Source organism: Rhopilema esculentum, chromosome 4 (assembly GCF_057945365.1).
Source record: "Rhopilema esculentum isolate cy_ngs chromosome 4, ASM5794536v1, whole genome shotgun sequence".
Lineage (NCBI taxonomy): Eukaryota > Metazoa > Cnidaria > Scyphozoa > Rhizostomeae > Rhizostomatidae > Rhopilema > Rhopilema esculentum.
Window position 1 is genome coordinate 8194703 of NC_142818.1, and position 14778 is coordinate 8209480.

The 14778-nt window shown below is 38.4% G+C and overlaps 2 protein-coding genes across 9 annotated transcripts in view; one reads left to right on the forward strand and one right to left on the reverse strand.

Annotated features, from left to right (window-relative positions):
- LOC135690509 (uncharacterized) overlaps window positions 1-4598 on the forward strand; it is a 76620-nt gene extending 72022 nt beyond the window's left edge. For all 8 annotated transcript variants that reach the window (XM_065208076.2, XM_065208077.2, XM_065208078.2 and 5 more), the window contains one exon: window positions 32-4598. The gene's annotated coding sequence lies outside the window, so the exon portion shown is untranslated. The remainder of the gene's footprint in view (window positions 1-31) is intronic.
- On the reverse strand, window positions 3773-12609 carry LOC148960382 (uncharacterized). The gene is made up of 4 exons (XM_089116103.1): window positions 12480-12609; window positions 7348-7415; window positions 6182-6396; window positions 3773-4917 (listed from the first exon to the last, which is right to left on the reverse strand). Exons 2-4 carry the CDS (start codon window positions 7406-7408, stop codon window positions 4678-4680), a joined length of 516 nt encoding a protein of 171 aa, XP_088972229.1. The 5' UTR covers window positions 7409-7415; window positions 12480-12609; the 3' UTR covers window positions 3773-4677.
- Window positions 12610-14778: the final 2169 nt, after the last annotated feature.

Genomic DNA, 14778 nt, shown 5'->3' on the forward strand with positions numbered 1-14778 from the left:
TAGTAAATTACATGGTTTTCTCTATTTCCAGGTGGTGAACAGCTTTGGTCTTTGAAAGAGGATTCGGTCGATTGATAGACTTTTGGACATAACAAACTGACAGGTTTTTCATCATACGCTTTGCCACGAGCTGTTTGGAAATGTATGTAATGTAACAATATGTGTGCAAAGCTTTTATTAAAATCTATATAAATTATGCATAGAGCATACGTACTTTTGTATATACCATAAAATGTTGAGACCATCTGTTATTGAATGACTACGTCATTTGCCTGTTTTGACAATATTGACGGTATTGGCAAATTTGTCCATAATTCAATGTCCTGGCCCAATGAGGATGGAACAAAGCTCAGTTGCATCCCTTTCCTTCTCTATTGAAAAAAGGAGTTGGTTTCATGAATGAATAAAGATTAAATATTAAATAGATTACAGATTCACATAGATTAAAGATTGCTGCCTTCTTGTTATCTTTAGCTGATACCGATGATCAAACTTTCAGTTAGAATCCTTGAAGACGAAAGCTTAATTGGATAGATATAAATGACCCGTGAAGAGTCACTGGTTCGAAGCCTGCCGTTGTTATGTCACTGGCTCATTTTTTCTTTCGGTATATTTTTCTAAATCATATTCTACTATCACTGAAAAGATAAACCATCTTGGTCTCTCATGTCAAGCAAATCATCTCAGCCCTACATCTGGATAGTTTTGGATGAAACCTCGTAGCCCTTTGCGCTTCGGGCAATTAATGACATTCAGGCAATAGTCTATTTCATAGCACTTGTGGTAGAGTAATTTGAAAAACATCAGCTATTTCACACTAAGAGTAAGCACTGTCTTTGAAATTTAACTTTTAATTATACATCGGCTTCTACATCGGCGTAACATTGGACTTCTACACCTCGCAACTCTCTCAACAATCTTAATCAGCTAGCTTTTAGCTCTGCCAAGCAGTACACTGAGAATGCGTGGGAAATAATAATTATCTATCCTTCTACACACTTATAGGGTGGGGGTAGAGAATTTCAGGAAGTTTGCAATCTGCCAATGTTTGCCTGTAAAGATACGGCGAAAGTTTTTTTGCTAAGCTTTCATTTGTGCTGCAGATTGATCTTTGCTTAGTTTGTGGAAATTTAATTTATTGTTATTTTGGACCCTAAATATATTGGTTTAATCGGTATTTCTAAATTGAGTTTAACTACATGGAGAATTATGAATGATAATAACAGGATAAGTTTGAAGCTGCAATCGTTATTGTTAAATTATTCATTGATTTTCTTCTAGAGTAATTGCTTCTTTTGTTGAAAGGTGTCTGTCTGTTGTAAGTTGCTTGCCTAGTTAAAGAATTGCAGAAAGTCATGATACATTGTCTTTTAACTGCCCGCCGTTTGATGTTATCCATAACTGAGGGGTTTAAGTTATTGTTGGGTGTCCGTTATTGGGAGTTGTCCATATCGGGAAGTGCCCATTGTTTGAAGGTGTCAAGTTTCGAGAGGTTGTCCGTTGGAATTAAATGCTTTTCCTAAAACCTTCAAGTTTTGCCTATGGAAGGTTCAAGTTTTCTGCATCACCAGTTTCGAGTTAACCATTATTGATTCTTCGCCAAAACATTCATTTTTGTGTAAGATTTCATTAAAATCATTACAAATCTTACATGCTCAAGACCATTTCAATGAATAGGGGCTGATCAAGCTTTCTGTCGTTTATGAAGGCTTTTCCTGAATAACATTTAGGTGAAACAATGTTTCTGCTTTTCTGCGCTATTTGGAAATATGCGTGAGCTGATTCCTATCACTATGCCCTGTTCTGTTTGGATTTTGGCCTAACAACGGTAAAGGTCTTGCGTGATGAGAAAGGTGTCAAGTTTCAGATTGAATTTTTCTTTCCTCGTCAGAAGCTGTCCCCCTCAGAAGATTGTCCATTCTCAAAAATGTTATGGTGGCTTGCTTGTACTGAGTTGCTGCTCAGTACGTATGTTTGAAAGACATTACCCCTGCGTGGTCCATTTTTCTGTCACATATAAGGGGATATTCAATGATTATGCCACACTAAAGTTTCCTTTTTTGAACCAATTTTCCAAATTTGTTTTATATCATCCAATTCAGGGGTTCCACTTTTATGAACAATTTCTGGAATACTACCTTCCTCATCATCAAAGTCGACGTCATTGATAGCATGCCATTCGGGCTCTTGAAACACCATCGTACACAGCAATTCCATGGGCTCCGACACAGGTTGGAAAGGGGGGAGGGGCAAGGAAAGTTTTAGCACCCACAACAAAAGATTTTGCTCTACTGTTTTGCAAAAAAGCTCTACTGTTTTGCAAAAAAGCTCTACTGTTTTGCAAAAAAGCTCTACTGTTTTGCAAAAAAGCTCTACTGTTTTGCAAAAGAGTTGGGACCATGCTCCCCTCGTCACTTCTTCCCCCTTCGACGGAGGCCCTGAATTCTCTTTGGCGGTGGACTGCTACTCTTTGAGGTCGTACTTTCCCTGTTCTGCCATGTTTTTCATCACCAGCGGTGTTCTTCATCGTGAATCAAGGATCACCCACCGCCCCAATCTTCTGTGACGTGATTTTTGAACAGCACCAAAAGATGCCTTCAGTGTACGAAATTTTCGAGAGCGGACAGTTCTCTCAAACAATAAAAGCTAGGGCTTCGAAGGTAATAAGGTCAGTGAACGAAAATACCTAGATGGCGTTGACTTAGTTCGGCTTATGAATTCAAAGCAAAAATATGATAAGAACTTCCTTCAGACAACAAAAACTCTTAACCAAAAGGTTCTTTGAAAAACTACAAGAGTGAAACCCAGAAATGTACATCTCATCTTCGGCCATGTCTCCAAAAATGACCGTAGATAAGCATGCGTTTAGTAGACAGAGGCTAAATCCAGAGAAAATGGTTGGCGCAGACGACGATATCTTTGCAGGCACGTGGGAACCAGGGGCAGGCTGTAGCCCCTCACTTTTTGCTGAGGCGTGATAATAATGTTGTGGCATCAATGGCAGAGAAACTACTATAGTTTATTAATTGTTCTAGAACCCCCTTCCCGCCCCAAAATCTATTCCAGCGTCCCTGCCAGAGTCCAGAAAACACGGCAAGACAAAGATTTTAGGCCACGTCCTTTTACCTCCAAAAGAATACTGAAAGGGAAAGCTTTTCGTGTTCCGTGGTTTTGTTTTTTTTAATTTATATTATAGCATTCGATTTTATTATTCGACATTTAAAAGAATTATTCTTAATCTGTAATGTTTCAACTGTTATTCTAGCAAAGTTTTATCGTATGCGATATTTACTATCAACCTAAACACATAATTTTGTCTCTATTTATAGCATCTGTCACCCCTTATGACCATTTATAGCTTCTCCCTAGCCACGCCCTATCCACGGAAAAATTTTGGCCGGAGAAAGGTTAAGGATTTTTCTAGACTCTTGTCCCTGTTTTGATAGTATTATCATCAGTGCTACGTTTTGAGACAATAGTTTGACGCTGGAGTTTAACCTTTTGAGAATTAATATGGCAATTTAATGTTCACCACCTTTGTTCACTGAACCAGCAAGGGTAGGTAAATAGTAAATCGTTGAAAACGCATTGTTTTCCATTAGAAAGGACACCCTTCAACTGGGGCGTGGCGCCTCAGCGTTTTCCCTCAAAAGGTGTTTTTAAAATCTGTGATCACCTGGAATTTTTCGAACATACGATAAACTGACGTGGCAATACAAGTGGAAACTTTATTTGAGACTAAGCTGGAGTGATTGAGGTAAAAAATGACAAGTTTGTACTTGAATAGCTTTCACAAATAATTTATTACTGTGCTTACATCCAGATAATTCAGCATATCTATGTTTACAATACAAGAGCTCAATCTTCGCAGCAACTTTCCCCAAATAAAATAAAAACATTATTTATAATCAATCATACTGACACTGTCCGGTAACATATGAATATTAGTAAAATTAATTTAAGCCTTTTTAAAATACAACTCTTCCTGAGAACCCTGTATCTGCTTCTAACGTCTGTACACAGCAATTGTCTGGCAAACTTTGTTCAACTATATCTAAAACGGTGCAATGATGGGGTTTCGCCACTGAAATTTACTTCGGCCTAGCCTATACCAATCTAGTGTAGGTTACAATATGATCTTAGCGAACTGGTTACCAAATAAAATATGACCAGGGGAAAGGGGGGCTGCTATTCAAACCAGCAACCGAAAAAAGTCGAGGAGATAGATTCTTGAGAAATCCAAGCGGTACTGAATTGAAATTATTCTGGAGTTTTTTCATAAAGTCATTTCAAAATGGAGTCGAACTTTTCCCATGTGCAAAATTCGTCGTTTTTGGAGGTGAAGCTTATGTGTTAACATGAACATTAAATCTGCCCTTACTTAAGGTAATTTGCAATTGGGAACCTCAACTCCATATGTTTTCGAAGGACCAAATTCTAAGAACCTAAGTACGTCACAAAGGCTTTTAAAATAATTCTTTCTACCCTTAAAATATAAGAACTATGTCTAAAAGGTTTTTTCTACAATCTTTTCATTCAGTTCGCCCCTTTCCTTGTCAATTTTTTTTAACGTTCCTTTGTCTTTCGTCTTCTTGGTATGGCTTGCTAAAAAATTTCAGTAGCACGCTTTATGTAAATTGGTGAAATTTGAAGTGATGTTGGATGCGGTGGGTGTTTTCAATGCTTCAATGACTGCTGGTTTCGGATAATTTTCTTAAACATTCTCCTTATGTAGTGACCAAGCTTGGAACTATGTTTACTCGATGTTTTTCGCACAAATCTGTCTTCGCCGTTGAAGTGGCCCTTCCAGTCATTTGCACAGGTCGTCGTCACTGACGTCATCATCCATCTGGAGAGCAGTGTGGCTTCTCCTTTGCAAAACTGGTATTGTCCAGTCCAGACTTTCGTCGATCCGTCCTAAAAACAAAATTATTCATGTGTCGTTCACAACATATCTGGGTCGTATGAAATTTATAATTTTATAGGTTCTCAGAACTGTTCCAACGACCATTGGCAGACAAGTCAAGACCTTTCTTCGAAGGGTGAAACATTAATCTAGATGATCTTTAATTGACTGTTATATTCTTTGGTGAGCCAAGAGTACGCCCCTGTTCCCAGCTCCCCGATAGGCAAAGCTACCACTGTTTGTACGTCTACTCTACATTCCAGTGGTCAACAATTTTTCTTGCAACGCTGTTTATCGTGAAACCAAATCTTGCTAAGAATTTTTAATACATTCAAAATTTTGGCTTTTCTTTATCACAGGCCCTTAATCTGGATAATTGCCGGCGGCAAATGTGTTTGCCCGGCAGGCTTTAGATTTCTTCAGTGACCCTATTGCAGATTATGTTGGCTGATTCTCGTGAAACTTTAACATATCGCACCTTGTAATAATCTACGAATTTTGGACCTCACGACATTCATAAGAATTTAAACTACGCGTATCTTTTTTTATAAGAAGCTAGGGTCCAGTGCTGGTAGTATTGCAATATACAGTGATGTCAAAACTATTTCGAGTGTCAATTCGGAAAATTGAAACTGCAAATTGAAGTTTTTTTAGCTTTGTTCAATTTGGGTAGGGCTGTTTCTTAACTTTCGAAAAATTGAGCCTGCCGTTTCTTATAACCTGTTTCTGATAAATAAAATGAGCGTATAGGCCTTAATTTATTTCTAAAATCATTCTTAACCTAAAGGAAACGATGGGTATATTCGTCAAGAAAAGGGAAAAAGAAAGGAAGCCTTTCAATGTTTCCAGTCTATTAAGGAAAGCTCAAAATTTTGAGAATGCTCATATAAATAATGTTGACGAAGTTTGAGGCTGGCTGTTATTCCTGGTTTATTCTTTAACCGTTTTGAGCTTCAATTGCTTTCTTCACTTAATTCTTATAAAAGAAAATGTGCCTGTCCTTCTAGCAAAACTGCCTTAGACAGATGTCATTTTTGGTTGTTTCCCAACTGTTTAAAACCCTTCCTTAAATAGACATTTTAGATCGCTCTCCCACTTGCCTAGCTAAAACCAATGGCATACAAAACGTAATATACAAAAACATTTTACGATTTTGCCATCTTTGGTGTGCTCAGATTTTCAGTGCGAGTGATAATTTTTGCTGACCAAGTCATGCACTTAGTCATTTATAGGCCAAAGTAGTTCGATAAAACTTGATTTTTTATTTGCTGTTACCTTCATAGAAACGACAAAACCAAATGTTGATGGTTTTCCTTTTCCCGCTTGGCCATGCAACGGCTGGGTTTTACTATCAGGGGAAGCTTCGCTCAAGTCCAAATATGTACCAGTCAGTGTCCCATCGGCATTGTGTTCCAGTTCGACAGTTACACCACGTTCAGATACCCATGTGCCACTGAGTGGGCAGCATTCGGCATCACCAGGTTTCTGGGCTGAAAAAAAGGGAAGATTCTTTAATTTACTAAAGGCTCTGAAGCATGGGCAGCATCTCGAGTCTTATGTTGAATGGTTGATAAACGAATAGACTCAGAACATAAAAAAGGGTCAATTTGCAAAGAATAAGAGCAATGTGAGAACATAACATAAGAAATATAAATATGGGAAACTTTTGCCATTAATTAGTGTCATCCCAGAAGAGGCACGGGAAAGCAGTCAATGCAGTCAACGGGGACGTAGGATGGAGGGGTGCGGTGTTGTGCAGGTATCAGTACCTGTAAAGTTTTAATTAGGGACTCGTGTAAGTTAGAGCAGTAGCAGTGGCTGCAGTTGTACGGGGGTTAGGGGGCAGTTGCTGATAACAGTCTTCATGAAAAACGAAGGGCCTTTATAATATTTAACAGGGAAACTCTCGATTGTGAAAAATTGGAGAAAAGGAAACCCTCGGACCCTTTTTTCGAATTTTTTGGTAACAGCTCTACGAATGTAAAACCACACTAATGTTACGAGAAAGCATATACTGCCAAGAACGTTTCGATTGAACCAGATGGATTAAATTGGTTGCTGTCAAATAATATATTGATGAAAATTGCACATCATATTTTTTCCTTACTTTCTGTGGGCTGCTTAAAGCAACAAATGCTTCTCGAATTGTTAAAACCATCTGGCAAAGAGCCCTAAAAAGATTTCTGGGTAACAATAACAGCCCTTTGGCTTTACAAACTTTTAAGACAATATGGCTACATGAAAAATTCCCGTGGTAGACAAAAAACCAAGAGCCCAACCAACAACTATATTTCACAACATCAACTGCGGACAAAAGCATTTTCCCAGAATTTGTACAGGCGTTGAAGTTAGAGAAACCTTTCCCAATTAAACTTAATTTTCACTGAGTTACTTATTGGTCACAAACTGATCAGTGCATAACGTATTTCTTAAAAGCATACCTTGGACGAACATGCCAGAGCATAAGCAATACAGGGTTGACAAAATGATAATGGTCTTCATCTTCGGGCTTCAAGAAAGCAATAAAAAATATGTTAGACTAGTATATTTTACAATGAACCTGGAATTGAATAACAATGCTAATTAGATGTTTCTCTAGTTGAGGGTTGTGCAAAAGAACTTGCGGCAAATATACCGAATGAGCGGTTGCTGAAAGATATTCACTGTTAGTGGGATTAATCAAACTCGATTAGAAATGCCAAGATTAATATTTCCTGAAAGCTCTGCAATCCCCTTTCAAAACCCCATCGCACAGCCCTCGAGGAACTGCTTCTCTCCACTCTCAATTTACAATTGAGATATGTATTCCTTGACTTCACGTGATGATCGTATGACATGATACCATATTTTACAGTCATCTCAGAAGTCTAGATAGTGGCAATTTGAGACCCGCTTTACTTTGGCAGTTTTCAACATACCATTTTGGCTTAACTTATCAGGTCTAAATGATGAAATTATGGTCAACCTTATTGCAAATTGCTAAATTTAGCATCGCTGTCAACTCGTTCTACTAAACTTCAACTGCAAGGTGACAAAAACGCTTATAAAGATTTTCCATGTGCAATGTCATAGGACCGTCTCGCTTTCATAATCAAGTATAGAGCTTGTTATTAATTGAAGAAAAACACAACCACAATCATGTAACTGCATAGAAAATAAAAGAAAAAAGAAAATTTTGCATGTGCAAAAATAATAATATACAATATGAGCCTGAAACTACACCTAGGATGTTGTTGAAAAGTTATTTTTGTCCTGCCACTTTTCCACATGAAGGAGAAAGCGAAAGCTGGAAAGCATGGCGGTTGCAAGCTGAAGTTCAAAGACCGCTAGTTAGTTGAACCCGAGAGGCAAATCACTCCAAGGAAATCTCGTACACCTTTGGTGGAAATCCTATTGTTTTATCTAAATAATTCTCGAAAATCCTTTTGTTTTAGGGAAAATCTCGTACGCTATTTGCAAGAGTGAATTGCCACTCGGTTGAACCAAGATAGAAATGCAAAGGCAGAAGGGGGTTGAGGGGACAATGCCCCCAATCATTTCCAAAATGTATTCAAAACCATACCAAAATCGCCTGGCATTAGCTTTTAGAATGTTTAGCCCCTCTATCCGTAATTTGTTCTGCGGTCTTTGGTTACGATTCAAGAAAAAAGGAAATTGAGTTTCAACTTTTCTTGTTTTCTTTGTATCCTCTGAAGGTTGAAGATATTGTCCGGAAAAAAAGGAACACTCCTGAGGACTAAATCGAGTGCATTTGCATGGGGATGGGGTACAGTCGCAAACCGTCTGTACATGGTGAAATTGGGTCGGAAATATGGAATTTTGCACGTAAGTACTTTGATGACTTCCGCTATTGCTTATCTAGAGATTATGCAAATAAAAACTTCGATCTATGTAATAAGCTTTGGCGCTTTGTTCTGTAGGGAAATTGCGTGCATGAAAGGGGCGGCAAAACTAACGGTAAACTAGATCGTGACGTAAGATATAGAACCAGACCACCAGACTGTGTCTCGACAAGGAAATCGTTCGATATCTGCTGTTTGTCGTACGATCAGTCAAGCCGGGCTGCAACTAAAGAGCTGCGTCGTTGAGGTCCAAAAGCTCTGAGTGATAGTGTATCAGAAAGATTTTAATAACAGAGAAACTAGCGATGATCAGAATTCAAAATTTTGTAAAATAATCCTTTAATTTCGAATCATCTGAAACGAAGCTCAAAAGAAATAAAACTATCAGTGACATTCAGTGCCAAGAGCTAAAAAATCTACCGATTGGGAAGGGCCTGTAATTACGACCCTCGTTCCACAACAGATATAACAAGTCTTACCGATAAGTATTTCGCCCTTACTGATATAAACTGATTGATGTAAAGTGATTTTCGTTAAGAGTTGGTTGCTGTCCTAACAATAACATAGCTTCACTTGATAGAGTTTCTAATGAATTTATCAATTTTCGAATCAATAAAACTTATTCACGATGCTTCAGACAAAAACTCCTCTTTCTTGAGGTTGTGTGGTAAATATTTAAAAAAGTTTGAAAGAAAGTTTGTTATTAATCCCAGTGAACTAAGATTACAAAATCCGTCTAACCAGCCCTATAGCTGACGTAAGACAGTTTGGGTACCGGATGATTCCACACGCTGTTCTGGGGAAAAAGCACATGGGCTTAAATACCGTAAATCCTCGAATTAACTCCCTGGCGGCTGATCTATTTTTTATATTTTTGGATGGGGGCTTATTCGAGGGGGGGGGGGGGGCTTATACGAGGGAGGAGGGGCTTAAACGAGGGGGGCTTATTGACTTATTTTAGACATTAAGAAGACATTATTCAAAGACCTCGTTTATTTTAGTAGGAATTTCTTTTCGAGCATTCAATTAATTACTACCAAAAGATGAATTTGTTGTGGTAATTTAATAAAACGCCATAGGCAACCTCAGACGGCAAAAATCATTAAACGGAGGGGTCCAATTCGAGAATTAACTGTAGCAGTGGGCGCTTATTCGAAGGGGAGGGGGTTATTGATAATTTGTAGCACTAGGGTGGGGGCTTTTTTAAGGGGGGGGGGCAATTCGAGGATTTATGGTAAGCAATGTTTCTTCGTCTGGCTAATGGAAAGGTTAATACGTATGTTAGACAGGCTCGATAATATTACTGGGAATGCTAAATGAAGGGTAAAAACCCCTTACGACCGCAAACGTTCGCAGATTAATTTCGGGAACGGGAGGAAACCGAAAATCCCCGCGCCCATAGAATAGCAAAGAACCTGGTTTGAGGTCAAGAGAACTTTTAACGGGGTTTCCCATCAGGGCCTGGCAGAGTCCAGTCGATTTGAGGGTCTTACAAGGTGGCTACAAAATCGAGGGGTAAATCACTCCAAAAAAATCTCGTACACCTTTCGTGAAAATCCTATTGTTTTAACTGAAAATCCCCAGAAATCCTTTTGTTTTAGGAAAAATCTCGTACGCTATTTGCAAGAGTGAATTGCCCCTCGTACAAAATAGCCCAGTTTCGATAATAATAATACTACCACTTAGTTCATTTTGCGATTTATTATAGAAAATTAACAAAATCGAGCACAAAGAAATGGATGCTACCAAGGACATAATTTCGGTTCTTATTCTACAATTTGAGGGTTATCATTAAAAGACTACCATTTGAGGGTAATTTTTTAAAAACTTTAGCTTTGGCCCTCTTTGACCCTGACTGGAACACCTTCTATTAGGCCATAATAGGATTACCCCCCCCCCCTCCGGATTTTAAGATAATCACTGGAAAATTCAAGATAGTGTCCTCCAGAAAAAGGCCAGTAAATAAGAAACCTAGCTCGAATAAAGTTTTCTCGAGTGGTGGCCCAAGTTTGTTTCCCGCAGAGTAACGGTTGTCGAAATAACTATTTGCTGGTTACATGATGACAGCTGAGATTCAGCCCTGCTTTAGTGTGAACACGTGAAGGATTCGCTCCACGTGCCCATCGAGTGTCTTCCGATTGAAAACGGAACATCTTTCCGAGGATACGCCCACATTTGAGACCTGCGTATAATGTGCTTGTTTACGATCTCACGATACCTCTCAGAAATTTGCACTAGACCTCTCAGAAATTCCTTCAAATGAAAGAAGTGTCGAACAATTTTCCGTTCTCTCCTTGCAATCCCTTGCATTCTTTATTTTCTCACAGAAAGCCTTAACTTTGAAAAATAATCCTAAAGGAAAACTAAAATCTTAAATTACAATTGTTATTGGAAACTACATGCAGCCTGCAATGCCTTGATTTGGTCATGGCGCATGAAGAGGAAGAGGAGAGCCTGTGTGAAAACCCCACGGGTAGGCACCTGGAGCCAGAGGTGGCGCCAGAAATCTTCCGACAGAGGGGTTGGAGCTTCCAACAGGGGGGCTAATATGACTAAAATGAGCAGTTTTCGTATGTTATTTTGTCAAATTTGCTCCGATAATAACCTAAAATTCCTCCGATGGGGTGATAGATGCTTCCGACGGAGGGGCTGTAGCCCCCCTCGCCCTCCCCTGGCGCCACCACTGCCTGGAGCGTTTTCCGTCTCTAATTTTACCCCAGGGCCCGAGCTCATTCTCAACTGCTTTACCTATAACGGGTAGCAAGGGAGCGTTTTGTGAACCGAAATATGCAACAACATTCATTATTGGGTGCGATATTTCAAGCCTTGCCTAGATCGGACACTCGAAGTCACAGACCAGTTTCGGCTTCGTCAACATAATCCTCTTACAAACACACAAGATTGAAGAATTTCTGTAGGATTCTTTAAGAAGTCTACGACTTCCGCTCGATCCTCTGTTAAAGATTATATTGCATTGGTCTTTTATATTCTATTGTTGCCTTGAAAAGGCAGCATTTCAAATAATTTATCCTGAAGCGTCAACATTGGAAATTTTTTAAACCATCCTAACGGATCGGCAAACATTAAAACGGTGCTTATAAGAAGAAAATTCTTATCGAGCACTTCCTCTTTTAACACATTATTGCTAAGCATTATTGTTCATGCATCTATGAATAAATATATATTTTTTCTTTACGATTTTTTTCAAGACTTTAATGATTTGAACCCAATCAGGAAAAAAAGTCTTTAACAAGTTTTGCTTATGAGATTGGTCAAAAATATTCCGGATAGGTAAATTTTTTACAGTGATTGATCGACTGGATGTAATTCGGAAAATATTACATTCTTGGAAATAGAAACAAACCCCGACATAAGTATCGACTTTAGTTGATATAAGCGTCAAGAAAAAATTACGGATTTTTCTTTTACTCTTGCGAATCTTACAATACGAAAGATCGACATCAGCAATTCAAGCAAGATGTTTTTTCTCTTGCTGTCACATCACCAATAGGCAATTAGCACGAACGTCTCTAGCAGCTTTCAAATCTCAGTGACAAATAACGAAGAAAAGTGGTTTCGAGTGTCGTGACCTGACACAATAAATGTAAAGTCTCACATGTGAAAGAATGATTCTGACTACAAAGAAAGAAAGTATAAATTTAGGCGTAAAGTATCTTGTCTACAGACTTAAACGCATTAGTTAGACAGATACAGAAAAAATTTAAAATCACCTTTGGTGTTGGATGTGCTGTCACCCGTTCGTCTTTGATTCGTGAAAGAGGAAGATTGTTCACATGCCTGCGGTTATATGGATGTCGAAATGTTGTTGTGTTGTACATGACATGCCGAGATGACTGTCACCATAATCATAATCATAACACACATTTGTCAGGAATTCTATTTTTGTCCAGGATTACATTGTTGAGACTAAAAAGACCTTAAACGGTACCATAAGAGGTGCGTTTGTTATAACGGTACCATAAGAGGTACACTATTGACTGACAATGATTAATCTTTCGTCATAGTCCACTTAAGGAGGTTCAAGAGCACCGAAGGCTTGAAAATTCATTGTATCCTCAGAATTCCAATATAAACAAACCTTTGTGGGGAAGGATACAAATGTTGATCAATCCGAAATTCATTGCATTGCACAGTCAATAGTGTAACGAATTTAAAAGTAGCAATAGTCCATTCTAATTTTCCACAGCTTTTGGAAAAACCCCTTGAAAACAATAGCTAGCGGCAGGCCTGCAATAAGTGGTGTAGTGCTATAAAAATAACAAGGGGGTGAGGGGGGTGGGGCTCTTGCACAAAATGTTGCGAAAAAAAGCAGCAAGAGTAGAAATTTGCCAATTTTTGGTATCAACAAGGGGGACTACCCTAGCTCTACACCCCTGCCTGTAACAGATGCTGTAGCTTATTTGTTTTCCATTTCACTTGACTCGATGTAATTAATAAGTAAGTACTTACAAAAAGATTAACATTATTCAACATAACATGCATTTCTAATCTTAGGTACCTTAGGCCTCTAAGCCAAATAGTAAGACTAGTCAATATGATATTTAAACACCGGCACAGATAAAGTTTATTTCTGAAACAAGAAATGAGCTTTTTAGTGGGGGGTTTCTATCGATTTATAACAAGGAGAAAGCACTAGAGAAAATCTTGAACTTTCACTCATATCGATGCCTATTTGCGCTTTGGTTTGTATGCACATCTGCTTCCAGACCTCACCTCAAAACCTGATGACCTTCCTATACATAATCCTACAATATCCCCTCTCTTTGCTGTAATTTGCATAATTTCATTTATAATTAGTTTTCTGATAAAGTTTCACTCGCTATCATTAATTTTGGTTTTGGATAGTTGCATGTTTTATGTTGAAATTGCAGAGAGTTATAAATTGAAAGAAAAATTTATCGAATTCGTTCAGTTTGCTTTCAAACAAAAGATACTCATTGCGTAATCGTTGGTTTAACAGATTCTTTTCGGTTATTCTTTTCTATTATCTCGTCGTTTGGACCTTGACACCGTACAACAATACTAACTATGCATTGTTGCAAAGTTAGAAAACCTCTACTGCCGTTATCTGCATGCCCACCTTAGCTCTTATAGTCTTATCGTGCACTATGAAATTTCACCAGGGCCATCGAGAACCATACTAGGACCAGCGGCAGGCCCAGTCATTGGGCCCTATCACCCAAAAGCACTCACACATAGCTAAAGATCCTCGTTTTTGAGATAAAACTTTGTTCCAAATTGCATTTTGCAGAGACTCAGCCTCAGCTTTTTATTAATTTGCTCTCAACTTTTGACTTGTTCTTATAAAATTGTTCTTATAAAAACTGAGTGCAATAATGAAAACATATATTTATAAAATAATGAAAATATATTTTTATAGGTATGCATACACAATAAGATTTATTTGGTTATTTCAACGCTAGAGGCACTAAATGAGAATTCAATAAGACTGTCTTTGATTTTTTCATCAGAAATGACAAATTGATTAAAATGACTAAGAGAAGATTCAAATCGATTCAAATTTTGGCTAATCTTTGGTTATTGCTCAACGATCATTCTCTATTTGACGTAAATAACAGTGCTAACTTATTTAAAGACATGACTCATCAAGTTTCTGTGGTGACGCTTTCAGTGATGCAGTGGTTTTTATGTATCTCTCCATTCCACAGCTAGCTTGATTTCTGTACTGAAGTAAGAATGCATTGCGTTTTCACCAAGATCACCACAACAGTGAGTGTGCCCCACCTTTGCCTAGATCTTGATGAAATGGCCGACATCCTATTATCTGTGCAACTCAATCAGGGTTTTGGCCAAGGGGGCAGGAGGCCATATCCCCCCACTTTCCAGTAAGACATTTGATAAAGGAACAGTTTTTACTCCATGACCTTTCCCTTTGCATACTTTAGCAGGGCCGTATTTACGTCCCGTTGGGCCCTGGGTCCAAAGTTGATTGGGGCCCTTTAAAATATACCAAGACATTTCTGTCACGTGCACAGTACTTGGCTAAAC

What these genes read in the sequence shown, in the direction of transcription:
- LOC148960382 (XM_089116103.1), bottom strand. Translation starts at nt 7,408, where the DNA reads ATGAAGACCATTATCATTTTGTCAACCCTGTATTGCTTATGCTCTGGC. An exon ending in CTCTGGCATGTTCGTCCAAG is followed by an intron (nt 6,397 to 7,347) that starts GTATGCTTTTAA and finishes CCTTTTTTTCAG; the next exon opens with CCCAGAAACCTGGTGATGCC. An exon ending in GTTTTGTCGTTTCTATGAAG is followed by an intron (nt 4,918 to 6,181) that starts GTAACAGCAAAT and finishes TTTTGTTTTTAG; the next exon opens with GACGGATCGACGAAAGTCTG.